At 37.7% G+C, this 12877-nt stretch overlaps 2 protein-coding genes and 1 non-coding gene across 13 annotated transcripts in view; 2 read left to right on the forward strand and 1 right to left on the reverse strand.

Moving 5' to 3' along the window:
* The first annotated feature begins 790 nt into the window (after positions 1-790).
* Positions 791-9980, forward strand: TEFM (transcription elongation factor, mitochondrial). 5 transcript variants are annotated; one of them, XR_011492124.1, is made up of 6 exons: positions 791-896; positions 1777-2240; positions 3352-3501; positions 4702-6520; positions 8490-8521; positions 9713-9980. XR_011492124.1 is itself a non-coding variant. In XM_070478726.1 (6 exons), exons 1-4 carry the CDS (start codon positions 866-868, stop codon positions 5137-5139), a joined length of 1083 nt encoding a protein of 360 aa, XP_070334827.1. In that variant the 5' UTR covers positions 791-865; the 3' UTR covers positions 5140-5148; positions 8490-8521; positions 9713-9980. The 5 variants fall into 5 exon arrangements, 2 of the variants coding, with proteins under 2 accessions (XP_070334827.1, XP_020754109.1); XR_011492125.1 differs by lacking the exon at positions 9713-9980 and having other exon boundaries at positions 4702-5148; positions 6298-6520; positions 8490-8691; XM_070478726.1 differs by having other exon boundaries at positions 4702-5148.
* On the forward strand, positions 6008-6114 carry LOC139039361 (U6 spliceosomal RNA). The gene has a single exon (XR_011492667.1). It is a non-coding gene; the product is annotated as a U6 spliceosomal RNA (small nuclear RNA).
* Positions 7523-12877, reverse strand: part of ATAD5 (ATPase family AAA domain containing 5) — a 42357-nt gene continuing 37002 nt past the window's right edge. For 6 of the 7 annotated variants that reach the window (XM_020898419.2, XM_070478725.1, XM_020898412.2 and 3 more), the window contains 5 exons: positions 12209-12389; positions 10441-10622; positions 9076-9941; positions 8461-8619; positions 7523-8347 (listed from right to left, as the gene is read on the reverse strand). In XM_020898419.2, coding sequence (XP_020754078.2) covers positions 8269-8347; positions 8461-8619; positions 9076-9941; positions 10441-10622; positions 12209-12389 — 1467 coding nt within the window. In that variant the 3' untranslated portion in view covers positions 7523-8268. The remainder of the gene's footprint in view (positions 8348-8460; positions 8620-9075; positions 9942-10440; positions 10623-12208; positions 12390-12877) is intronic. The other variant, XM_020898402.2, reaches the window with a different exon arrangement.

The following is a 12877-nucleotide window of genomic DNA, read 5'->3' on the forward strand; positions in this document are numbered from 1 at the left end:
GTGGGGACTGTTCTAGCAGTGAGTGTACAAAGAGCAAGAAACAGCCATCCAGCATTGCCTGATCACACACCTGCCCAGGTTCAATTCCTGATGGTTGCCTATACCTTGAGGATACACTAGCTTCCAGATACACTTTGTTACCTCTAATTGAGCTTCACACTGCAAAATATGGTCAGTTTTTCAGAAACATACCTCAAGTCTGACTCTACAAAAAGTCCAGGTGGTTTCCAGTTACCTTACAAACATTTTTGGTGCCAGGCTGCTCTGCATCCATCCCTTGCACAGGGGATTTTTTTAAGCCCAGTGCTAAAGCCACTTCCTCCTACAGCTTGCTGGGCTTCTGAAACACCACCACGCACCGGTCTCAGGTAGTCCATTCTACCTGGGCTATTGGTTATGTATGTTCCTGCCTACGTTCCCCCGCCAGCTGTCCTCCCTGCGCCACAGAGAGGGTCCCGGATAGGAGTTCACCAATCTAGATGCCTGGATCCAAACCCAGGGAGGCTACCCAAAGGAGGGATCTTGCCAACTACAAGCTAAAATCGGCCCCGGCGTTCTCTTCCCAGAGATACGGCCCTGCTGCCTTCAGGGGCCACAGTGGGCGAGGCCGTTTTCCGGATGCAGAGGAATGAACCTACGGCGCAGCTGGGAGCTCCGGATCCCGGCACTACTACGCCCACGGAGTCTGCATTGAGGTTCTACGAAGCTGCTACCCGCAGCCCAGCGGGAAGCCCCTAGTGGCGGGCCGGAACGCCGCTTCCGCCGGAACCCTTGAGAGGCCGGGCGCTTTGGGGCGAAGCACGCAGGAACCGGAAGTCCGTGGGGGAAGACTGGACCGTGGGAACCTACTGCTTTAGCGTGGAGGATGAACGTACCTAGTCTCATCTTGGTGGGAGGTAGGGTGCCTGGAATACGGGGTGAATCTGCCGTATGCTTTTAGCGCCTGGCGTATTTACCCTCTCAGGTCCCGTGTCCAGGTCTCCCTCTTGGAGACTGCCGAGGAGACGGGACGGTTCTGGTCGCCGAGCCTCGGAGCGATTGTAATTCCTTTCCCTGGGTTAAGGGTCCACGAGCGACTCCTCGGACTGGGCTGAGGGCAGAGGGTTCACTGTCTGACGGCTGCTTGCTTACTTCTGGATGCGTTATTGTCCCGTGGCCGCAATGTAGAACTTTCCCTTGGTTTTACAGAGTTGCTTTTTGTGTGTGTTTTCTTCTTTGTAGACTTATGGTAGAAATCGTGGTAAGTGTACAAAAGAAAATAAAAACCGCTCTTAAATTTACCCCTCAGCTAAAACATTTCTTGTAAACGGGTAAAATTTAGTTTTATTTTATCCGCTTTGTGCAGCTTTTGGGATTTTAGTTCCCCGCCTGGCGATTGAATCCCCCGCTCTGGCAGTGACAGCGCCAACCACTCCAGCGTCAGGGAGTTCTTTAAAATTTAGTTTTATTTGGCTCCACTGGATGAGAAAGAAACTAGTGAAGATAAATATTGTTTAAAATATCAGTTAATTGCAAGAAAATTTCTCTAAGGTTAAAAATTTGAAAAACGTTAAAAAGTTGGAAATAATCGTTTTAAATACATGCTCCTTATTGAACATAAGATTTATATGCAGTAAAATTTAGGTTTGTTAGCCACAAAAATCAGACTATATCTCTTATGGATAGTTCTTAAATTATGGGAAAGTCCGTATCACTTTGCAAAGGCCCTGGTTAGGCCACAAGTAACACTAAAAGGAACTAACGTCCAACTTAACTTTTGCTAAAATTTTCTTTTAGGGAGATGGAGATGTTTTCCACTTCCATTAGGGTACTCCTTATTCCAGGCCCTACATAATTCCTGCTGTCGGAAAGAATCCACTGCACCAAAGAAAATCATTCCGCATGTCGATTTTTCTGATGAGACCGCAAAGGAGTCTGGAAAGACACTTGAGAAGCTCTTCTCTTCAGAACAGAAGGCTTCCATCTTGCATGTGTTGAATACAGCATCGAATAAAGAACTTGAAGCTTTCAAACTGCTTCGTGGAAGAAAGTCCCTCAATATTGTAGAACACAGAGAAAAGTTTGGACCATTTCAGACTTTGGAGAGTTTAATGAATGTGCCCTTGTTTCAGTATCAAATCACCGTTCAAGTTTGTAACTCCATTCTTAACCCAGAGACCGAAGGGAAGAAAAAGAAGTTACAGGAAAGTCGGCTCTTGAGAAAGCTCATCAAACCAGAAATAGGAAGAGAGAGAGTTAAGGTACACTCTTTTCCTTAATGTCTCTTTTACTGCCTAAATATTTGACAGCCTACTTTGCAAAGTCCTATTCTAGGCATCAAGATAGGGTTCTTCTGGCAATTATAGTTTAGTCCTGTGGACCCAGGCATACACACATAAACAATCTATTTATAGTTATTCTCAAAGACATGAGATGTACAGGTAGTAAATTGGCAGTTTAGTGGAGAGAACTGTGTGTTGGGGAATGTTGACTAGAAAAACTCAGCCTGGATCCCGGAGAGAGCTAGGCTAGTAGGAAGAGGAAGGCATTTTAGGAAGAAAGGATAGTTCATGTAGAGAAGTAGGTCTGTGCAGCACTTATGTAGAAGGAATGTGGAGTTACCTGGCTGTTTTCGTTTCCTCTATTCCACATACTAGTTATACTCCTATTGCTTTTAATCTGTTTGTGCTTCTCACTGTGACTAAGATTCTTAAAACTTCGTTGTGTAACAAGTACCTAACAGATCTTTCTCCCTAGTCTAGCCATCTCCCATCCACTTTTCTCACAGCTGTCCATGTTCTTTCTGAAACGTAAATCTGTTACACCTGAATGTTGCATGCTTTGGTGGCTCCCAGTAGCTCTCAGGATAAAGGAAGTTACTTTCTGCAGAAATCTACCCACCCCTTTGCCCTTTTGCCACTTGCATTCTTCATTCCACTGTCTGATAGGTGTCAGCCTATATCTGCAGACATCTGGGTGAAATAACTTCCTGTTTACCATTTTACTCAGTCTCCTAGTCCTCCAGTAAGTCTTCCTGGCCATTTCTCCTCTCTACAGTGTAAGAAATATGGTGGTATTTCTTAAAATGTAGGGTCATGTCACTTGTTTCCCAGTATCTAGCACATTCCCCAGCAACATCTGAATATCTGAACACTTGCTTTGAGCTAGGTGCTGAGAACAAGTAAAAGTTCTGTCTGTAAACTGACTACTGCTGGTTACCTTTTAGTAATAACTATTTAATAATTCTTAGTTCATAAACTGTATATATTATTTCTATCACATGAAGTAATTTGGATTTCTGAGTTTGTATCTTAAATCTTATGTCTGTTAAAATGTTCACACTTATAATTAAGCCAGCCTTTTTTGTTTCAGGCAGTTAATAGTATTGTATCCATTGTTTCTGGTACTCGAAGAATTGCCTGGGCTCACCTCGATCGTAAATTGGCAGTACTGGACTGGCAGCAAACCGAATATTGCCAATTGATGAAAGGATCATACCTATCATCTGTCTATTTAGAAGAGGTAAGGCAGTTGCACCTCCAAATCCTGACCTGCTGGAGCTCTTTGTGCATCTTTTAGTCCTAAAAGGGATGAAATAAAATAGTGAGGATGGATTTTCTTTGGATACTTAAGACTCACCTGTTCCTGTTGTGTTTTCCATCACTTCTGTTTTTTTAATTTTTAAAAAAATTACTATTTTTTGGCTGTGCTGGGTCTTCACTGCTACGTGCAGTCTTTCTCTGCATACGGTGCGTGGGCCTCTCATTGCAGTGGCTTCTGTACTCAAAGTTTCATCAGTTATGGCCCACAGGCTTAGCTGCTCCACGGCACGTGGGACCTACCTGGACCAGGGATCGAACTCGCGTCCCCTGCACAGGCAAGCGGATTCTTAACCACTGGACCCCCAGGGACGTCCCCACTTATGATCTTTTTAAAACTGAATAATTTATTTTAAGAAATGCCTTATGAATCAAAGGTCGATCCTGAGAAAATCAGTGGTAAAGTATACTGTTCTCAATGTTAAGAAATTTCTGCACCATGTTTATAAAGCTGTTTTTCACACACTATTACTTATTGTCTCATTTGAGTCTTCAGAATCTGGTGAGATGGGCAGTAATGTTCATCCTGATTATATCTATAAAAACTGGTTCAATCAATCGTCTGACATGATTAGTCAGTGGCAGAGGTGATTGAGTCTAGTCATTCCAACCCTATATGCTACCGTAGAATTTTTTAAAAGGTAAATAAGACAATTTTGTCCAGTTTTAAAGGCAGTATAGATCTTAGGGATTATGAAGTCCATTGCACAGATGAAGAAACTAGTAATTAGGAGGATTAACTGGCTTGTTTTAGCTCAGCTTGTTCCTGCTAGAACCATGACCAGAAGAACTTGGCTATCCTTACTCCTCCATAAAAGTCTTTGTCAGTTACTTCAAAATTGTCAACTGCAATATAATGGAAGTTACATATTTAACAAACAGAAGTGGGACAGAGGTGGAGGCCTAAACAGTAAAACTCAATGAATTCTTAATTTGTTTTGGCTGCACTGGGTCTTCATTGCTGCGTGTGGACTTTCTCTAGTTCCCGCGAGCGTAGGCTGCTCTCCAGTTGGCATGCTCAGGCTTCTCATTACGGCGGCTTCTCTTCCTGCAGAGCATGGGCTCTAGGATGCACGGGCCTAGTTGCCCTGTTCACTCATTTTACCTTTTTTTCCTCCCAAAGATTTCGTCAATCATTTCAAAGATGCCTAAAGCGGACTTCTATGTTCTGGAAAAAACAGGACCTTCATTTCAGAACCCATCTCTGTTTCCGGTGCTGTTACATTTTCATATGACAGAAGCCATGCTGTACGCCTTACTGAATACAACGTTTGCCCAGGACGGTTGTCATCAGGTGCTGAGCATGAATCGAAATGCAGTGGGGAAGCATTTTGAGTTGATGATTGGGGACACACGGACTAGTGGGAAAGAGGTGGTGAAGCAGCTCCTCTCAGAGTCTGTCCTGAGAGATGAGCCGCGGGTGTTCTTCCCACCCGCAAAGATAGTCCGCTACAGACAGATGTTTTCATCTACCGAACACAACAGAGTGGAGGAGTTATATGATTCATTATTACAAGCTATTGCCTTCTATGAACTGGCTGTTCATAATACTGAATCTTAAAATTCTGAGGTTAGTATGTTACATGCTGTTAATATTCTATGAATTTATATTTATTAGCTCCTAAGTTATAAAAGCAACTGTTTTCAACATCCATGTTAACAGAGAAGAAAACACACGTTTGAATGTATTTAAAGTCAGACTTTTGGCTCTTGAATGGTTTACACAATGATAAACCAAGGCTAAATCAATATGAGATTCTGTGCCTTTCAGGTTTAAGTGTTAAAAAATATGATGTTCCTTAAACATCTGAAACAGGAAACAGTTATCTTCCTTGAAAGGCAAGTGCCATCTATACTAAAAGATTTGCATTATCATCATATTGTTAAAATAAGGACTAATGAATTTTCTGGATGGTGCTCATTGTGGGAATAAAGCTAAATATAATTGATAATGCAACTTGTCGAGTCCTCCTCCTGCTTTGTGAGTACAATGTGGTTTGATGGCTTCAGAAGGCACTTCATCAGCTCAATCTATTAAGCACCAAACAAGTTTTGTTTAACAGGCTCTCTTTTTCGTTGCTGCACCATGTGGTGTGTGAGGTATTTGATCCCCGACCCGGTGTCAAATCTGTGCCCCTTGCGGTGGAAGCATGGAGTCTTAACCACTGGACCATCGGGGAAGCCCAAGAGGCTCATTTTTAATTTAAATTGAAGGGTAATTGCTTTATAGAATTTTGTGCAGGCTCATTTTTTAACTTTGAAATATTTTACTCAACAGACCATCTTCTCAGAAAAGTAGCACTTAATTTTTTTCCCCATATCTCTCCATTTTGCTTAAACTCAGGCCCTCCTTATATCTCACTTACACTGAACCCAAGTCACCCTGATGTCAAAGCATTGTCTTTTCTTTCCTTTAAAAGTAAAGTATAGTGCTCGCTTCGGCAGCACATATACTAAAATTGGAATGATACAGAGAAGATTAGCATGGCCCCTGCGCAAGGATGACACGCAAATTCGTGAAGCGTTCCATATTTTTGTTTGCCCAGCAGCACCAGGCCAGGCAGGCCGCTTCCTGAGCCCACGGGGCTGGTGTCCATCTGTCTGGACGGCTGGACAATAAAGCTAGTGATACCCCCCCCCCCAAAAAGTGAAGTATACTTGTTGAAAAAAAAAATCCAAGTAATCAGATAATAATATACATGAACGTCCTCCCTTCCAGCGCCTCCAACTCCCCAGGCACTTTGATGTGCACTCCAGACCTGCAGCCACGCACACTGTAAATCTCTACCTCTGTGACCGTATACAGAAGCATCTCCACCAGGGAGCTGCTGCAGACACCTCCAAGTACATGTCAGAAATCACTCTTCCCCCAGGCCACCTCGTTTGCCACTGTGCTGTGCTCTGGTAAACAGCGTCACCAACCATTCAGTTGGTCAGGCCAGGTGGGCGGCATTCTACTTCTCACCTATTTCTGGGAATAGCTGTGGTGAAAATGCGTTCAACTCAGACGCTTTATTATCCATTATTTAAAGGATAAGACGCTAAGTACTGAAAAGTCATCAAAATGTGGTTACTTTTATCACAAAAGTAAATCTTAAGTCTTACAGGTATTTATCAGCTTTAAAGACTGAGAAAGTATTCCCCCAAAATATGCTAAACCTGAAAAAAAGAAAAAAGCTATTACCTGTGTCCATACTAGGGAGGAAAATGCTTCTTTCATTTCTTGATTTTTGGTCATTTAAATACAATTCTATGGAGTTAATTTTACTTTAGCTCCTCAATTGATGAGAACTGTCAGAATTTTCTAATAACTAAAGACCAAATTAACTGGTAAATGCTCTATAGGTAGTGGACTCTTGTATTCAGTAGAAAAAATAAATCCATATACTTAAAAAAAAAAAAAGGTGCCTTAGATCATATTCTCTTTTGTATAGGGACAAGATCTATAAGATAGAGCCTATATCCGAGCCTATTCAATATCCATGCTACCCAGATGATTTCATCTGAAACTCCCATTTAAATATTGCATAGTCTTACCTTTAGCCTTTAATTAAATCAATGTACTAGCAATACAAGAAAAGATATATTGAAAAAATATTCTAAGAGGTAAAAACATTTTGTACACAGGTATATGTCTATGTTTTTTAACTGTAGAAAATTAGGATCCTTACCTTTTGAAGTGAAAACATAATTCACCAGATAATGTAACTGAATATTAAGCTAATATATAATATAAACACTTGAAATAGGAAATTATTTTCAGATACCCCTGATTATCTGATTGTAAAAATGATTTTACGTGAAATGTTGTAAATTTTAAAATCTTGTAATTAAAAAGATACTTTCTCCAAAAATATAACCTTAAGTGGAAATGGCTATCATGAAGAAAGCCTAGAGAAGAATCCTTTGTTATAGTTTGAATGAATAGCAGTTTGTCCAGAATATTTATATTAATATCTTTATGAAATAAAACATCAATGATATAAAAATACAAGAAAAATGTACAAGACAAACTATTTGAGTTATCAAAATATACAAGATATCACATTTGTACTGTTGCTAAAAAAAGATTTATGAAAACTACAATTCATAATCTTGACTTCACCTTCTCAGTATTCAGTGATTCACATGGTAACATATCCTTGATGAGCACACTAAAAATAAATTTATCAGGAAAAACTTACTTTTTGAAAAATGATACATAATTTCTTTCCTTGGAAGTTTTCTTACTATTGTCCATGCTATTTCATATTCTGGATTGTGTAAACTTATTTTTAAAAAGATCATCACCTGGGTCATTCACATTCACAATTTGACAGGGCACTGACACTTGGTTGGAGAGAGGTGGATTGAGGGTCACGAGAAAGGGAGAAGGTGTAGGTTAGTCTGGCATTGAAGCACCTTTAGAAATATTTAGGGAACTCTACCTTCTAGAAACAGCCCCCACACATACTCCAACAGAGCTAAATCAGGTAATGCAAAAAAATACAGAAAAAAAAATACTACCATAATTATAAATACTTTGTAACTCCAATTTTTTCATTTTAAATATTTACACACTAATAAAAATATACAAGTAGTCTGTTTTAAATGTACATTAAGAGAAATAAACAATTCCATGAAAATCAATATAAAAATGTATCTTGAGATCCACGTGAGACTCTGTAGAAGGCACTGTTAATGTAGAATATTAAGGGAAGTCAGCTGCCAAAGTGTTCATAGTCTCTTTTGAAATGTTAAGATGAATTCCTTCAAGATAGTGTAGGAATCTGTCAAAATTACAAGGAAAAATACAATTTAAATATTAATAGTTCCATCAGATAAGAATATTTATCAATCTGTAAACAGCTATGTCAAATGTTCTTTTTATAAGAAACTTTACCTTCTTTTACTTTTTCCTTGTTCCTTTAGCTTCTCAGTCCTACAGATGTTTCGAAGAGTTGGTAAGTATTCAATTATACTAGCTTGTCTATTACCCAGGTTCAGAAGAGATCGGCTGGAAAATACACTTTTGATGACTGCTACCCTCTGCCAAGCACTGCTGTAAATTAAAAGTAATGCATTACCTTTTGATTTTTAATGTCCAATAAAAATGCAACAGTCTCAAACACAACCAGCTTCTGGTCTCTACTCCACCCTGATTCTAGTCTAGACTAGATTAACTGTATTCCAGATGAACCTCCTGTACCATTTTCAACACATCAGTCACTTCCATATTGAAAAGACTTTCTTGGCCACCTGCTGTCTGCACAGCAAATCTAGACCCCTTCCCTGTGATCCAAGAGTCTTCCAGATCTACTCCCCCTGCCCCCAATCTCTCATTATTTCTCTTCCCAGAAATTAGGCTGGTCTCCTCAACTGTCTCCTTAGAAGCTACAATATTATGGGCTTACCTGATCAATAAAGCCCAGCATTTCAAAATTAGTAAGAGAAAGAAACTGATAACTTCCCCTTTACCATTTATTATTGAAAAATAAAAAATAAACAGAAGACTTACTCTAAATTAGCTGCAGACTGACTGAAGCGTACATTGTTGCGTCTTTGAGAAATATAAAAAGTAAGCTCTTTTGTGGGATCTCTTCCTAATTTCTTGCAAGAATTCAGAGACGTTTCCAATGCTTTTGAAATAGCAGAAGAACATTTGGTAAAGCTGAGAGCTTCCACAGCCGCCTTTATTTCTCCAGATCTTTGAGAAGTCCATCCATCACTACTCTCGAGACTAAACTCATCACAAAGTCCACTTTTAACCTTTCCATTTGTCCAACCAAAATCATCTTTACCTAACCCCCTCTGTTCCCGTACATCCATCAGAAGGGCATCTAAGAAGGACATGTTGTCCACGAACTCAGTGAGAGAATTTAAACAGTGAGAAACAAGGACAGAACATTTTTTTTCTGCTGGTGTTATAGGAGGACGAGGAATAGATTCAACGTTTGGCTCTAGACATTTGTTTGGTTTCTTTGTCTCTGGATTGCTTTCTTTATCTCTGGCTTTCCTTTCTTCTAAATTTGAAGAAGATGCAGAGGGAAGACTAATACATTCATCAGAAATGTCCAATTCACTGTCAAATAAGTCACTGTCATCTAAAGTTACCATCTTTTTCTTATGTTTCTTTTTTGGTGATTTTTTCAAAGGCTTCTCTCCTTCAAAAGGTGTTCCAGCAAGACATCTCATGTTTTCTGTTGCTGCACTGGTGTCCACATTTATTGATGAACCAGAAGAGTTTTCTGTTTCTGGAATGATATCAACAGGTAGTGGCAGAATGAACTCGAGATTACTGTATAAGAAATCCACATTCTGCGTTTGGAATTCTGTAAGAAGGTGGATGAGCTTACGCTGTTCTTCCTTTGTTCTGATTTTGTGCTGAAAAACAGTTGTGAGTAAAGAAATGTTATACCAGTACCCAGTCTGAACATTTTTCTACCCATATGAATAGTGTCATTCCTGTCTATCTTCAAAGTAATGAGTCTCTACCCTTCATAATTTTATTAACTTACACTTCCTTAATACATCAAAACAGTATTGAGTCTAAAAAATTAATTTGGAGTGTTAAATTGAAGAATTAAATTCTCTAATTGTCAGTATATACCCTAATTCAATAATTAGCAGTTCATTTGTTTAAAAACTACTATTCTGAAACTTTTTTTAATCTGAAATATCTCTAAGTTCTATATTCTATAATATATATTTAAAGCAATGCCTATGCACCATTTGTTAAAGTGGTACAATGTGTTAAAATCAGCAATCTGAAGCCTATAAAAATTACTGGTAAATTACAATTAACCTTAGATTCAAAAGATATAAGTGAGTGTTGGGAAGATGAAAAAGAACATAAATATTCCAAACCAGATGCTGAAAATACCTTCAAAAATGAAAATAAGTCTTCAGATGGGGAAAAAATGTTCTTAAGGCCGAACAAGGTCTCAGCACAACCAGTGTCACATTTGGGAAGGTCTGTTGGATTCCTTTTTGGATTTCTAGGGTTATTTTTGAAATCAGGGTCATCTTCAGAACAAACAAGTGGTACATTTCTGCTATTTCCTCCTAGAAAATTAATAAAAGAAAAACTTGAGTATCCATATTTTTATCAGACTATAACAAGCAATTATTTAACATCCAAGATCCTTTGGCATTTTTTTCTACCTAATCCTCATTTTGTTATTCTCCATCTGTGTATCTAATTCACAAAGAGAACAATACAAACATTATTTCTACATAAATTAAGTGGGGGTGGGATGTGGGGTGAGTTTACAAACAATCCAACTGAAAAAAGTGCAAGGGCACACAAATATCTAATAAACCGTAAAAAGATGTACAATTTCACCAATAATCATGGAAATTAAGATATTCATTTTTCACCTTTTAAATTGGGAAAAATTAAAAAGATAATCACTGCATATGTTAATGAGAAACTGAAGATGACTTAAATGTTGCCTAGTAGGTAATGGTTAATTATGTTACCTCCATTTTATATTACAGAATAGCATGCAGTTGAGAAAAAGAGGGCTAGAACTATATGCTGACAATAAACTGTCAAGTAAAAGAAAAGCAAATTATTTAACTATACATAGTGCTGGTAATTTTGCTAAATAAGTAGGCAGCAATATTTATATATGCACAGATAAAGGTCTAACAGTAGCTACCTTTAAGAAGCGGGGAAGATCTTTTACTTTTTATGTTATCTATTTCTCTACCGTTTGATTTCCATTGAGTGTATATCTGTGTGTATGTATGTGTGTTTTTAAGACAGGATGAAATGCATTTAAGATCTTCAAGAAAATAAATAATGTTAAAGTTCTTGGTACTGCATTTTATATCCAGTAATATGGTGATAGTTATTAACTATCTTGTTTATAATAGGATATTTCATGTCTTATCATATTTACTTCTAAGAAAGTGAAACTGCCAGCTTAAATTGAATTATTAATAAACACTTGAATAAGATACTAAATTTTGAACTAATTGAAAAAGTGATAAGGGATTTAATATAACAGAACTTCACCTTTTTAAAATTTAAATATTAGTGTATTTCCCAGAGCAAGATCTGTAACTACAGAACTGTGACTATGGAGCATGGAAACCACAAACTATGAACTTCTTCAGGGAAAGAACCATGTCTTATTCATATAAACACAGGACCTGGCATGAAGAAAGTTATCAGAAAATGTCTGTGACTTGAATTAGGTAACAATCACTGAAGATTGATAAGAAATAAAGCATTTTTGAAATAAGAGAATTCTTAGGAAAGACAGGATTATAGGCTATTAAAGAAGCTAACAGGGAAATTACAATGCAGCCATCTAAAAATAATTTACATATGGAAAAATCACCAATACATTTTTAATAGGTGAAAAAAAAGCTTCTAAATAATATAATTCTATTTATTTATAAGAAACTATATGTTTATAAATGTACAAGTAACCATTTGTCTCAGAGTCAGTTTAATTGTAAATACCCACATTTAATGCTTACAAAACTTTCAGGAACAAAGTTGATGTATATATGTTTATTTTAATATTGACACGATACCCCAATGCTTAAAATTTTTTAATTTTTCAAATTATTGGTACAGCATATATTTTAATATAGAATCCCATAACAGAAATTTCCTTTCTAACAAAGCAACTTACGACAAAGAGATAATGGCCTTTCTTCTAAAGATCCACCTCCACTTCTAATCCAGAACTGTAAGTAAAGGATACTTTTCCTGATATCACAAGTATTTGCAGTTAGCAATGTTACAAAATCCTTTACATCAGTTCTGAAATTTTCAGTCAAGCAGATCATCTGTAGGTAGCTGGCAACATTTAGCTGGGGTAGGGGGGAGGCGAGGGGTAGAAAGGGAGAAAGAGAGGAAAGAAACATGGTCAACTGAACAGTTAACAGAAATACCTCAATACTCTAACAAAAAGTCAAATTTCGCTAAAATTTTAAAACATCTTAATTCTTATTGAGAATGACTGAAAAATATAAGGAAATATGTTACCAAATTAAAAGCATCTATATATAATACTTTCATTAACTGTATACAGTATGAGACAGCAAGACTGTATCTTGGTTTTTTTTTAAATGGGACATTCTCCAACCTGAATACTAAAGGCAATCTTACTAAACCTTAAGACAATCCCTTAGGATCAATGGTACAACCTGATGGAACATTTACAGCCATTAAAGTGATAAATATGAATATTATACTATACAGAAAAAAAGCACTTACTGTATAACTTTTGAAAACCAGACTGAGTAAATTATATCAATGCATGCATAAAAGAATACATGTATGTAAATGAGAAATAGAA

The sequence above is a fragment of the Odocoileus virginianus genome, chromosome 17 (genome assembly GCF_023699985.2).
Source record: "Odocoileus virginianus isolate 20LAN1187 ecotype Illinois chromosome 17, Ovbor_1.2, whole genome shotgun sequence".
In the NCBI taxonomy this organism is placed as follows: Eukaryota; Metazoa; Chordata; class Mammalia; order Artiodactyla; family Cervidae; genus Odocoileus; species Odocoileus virginianus.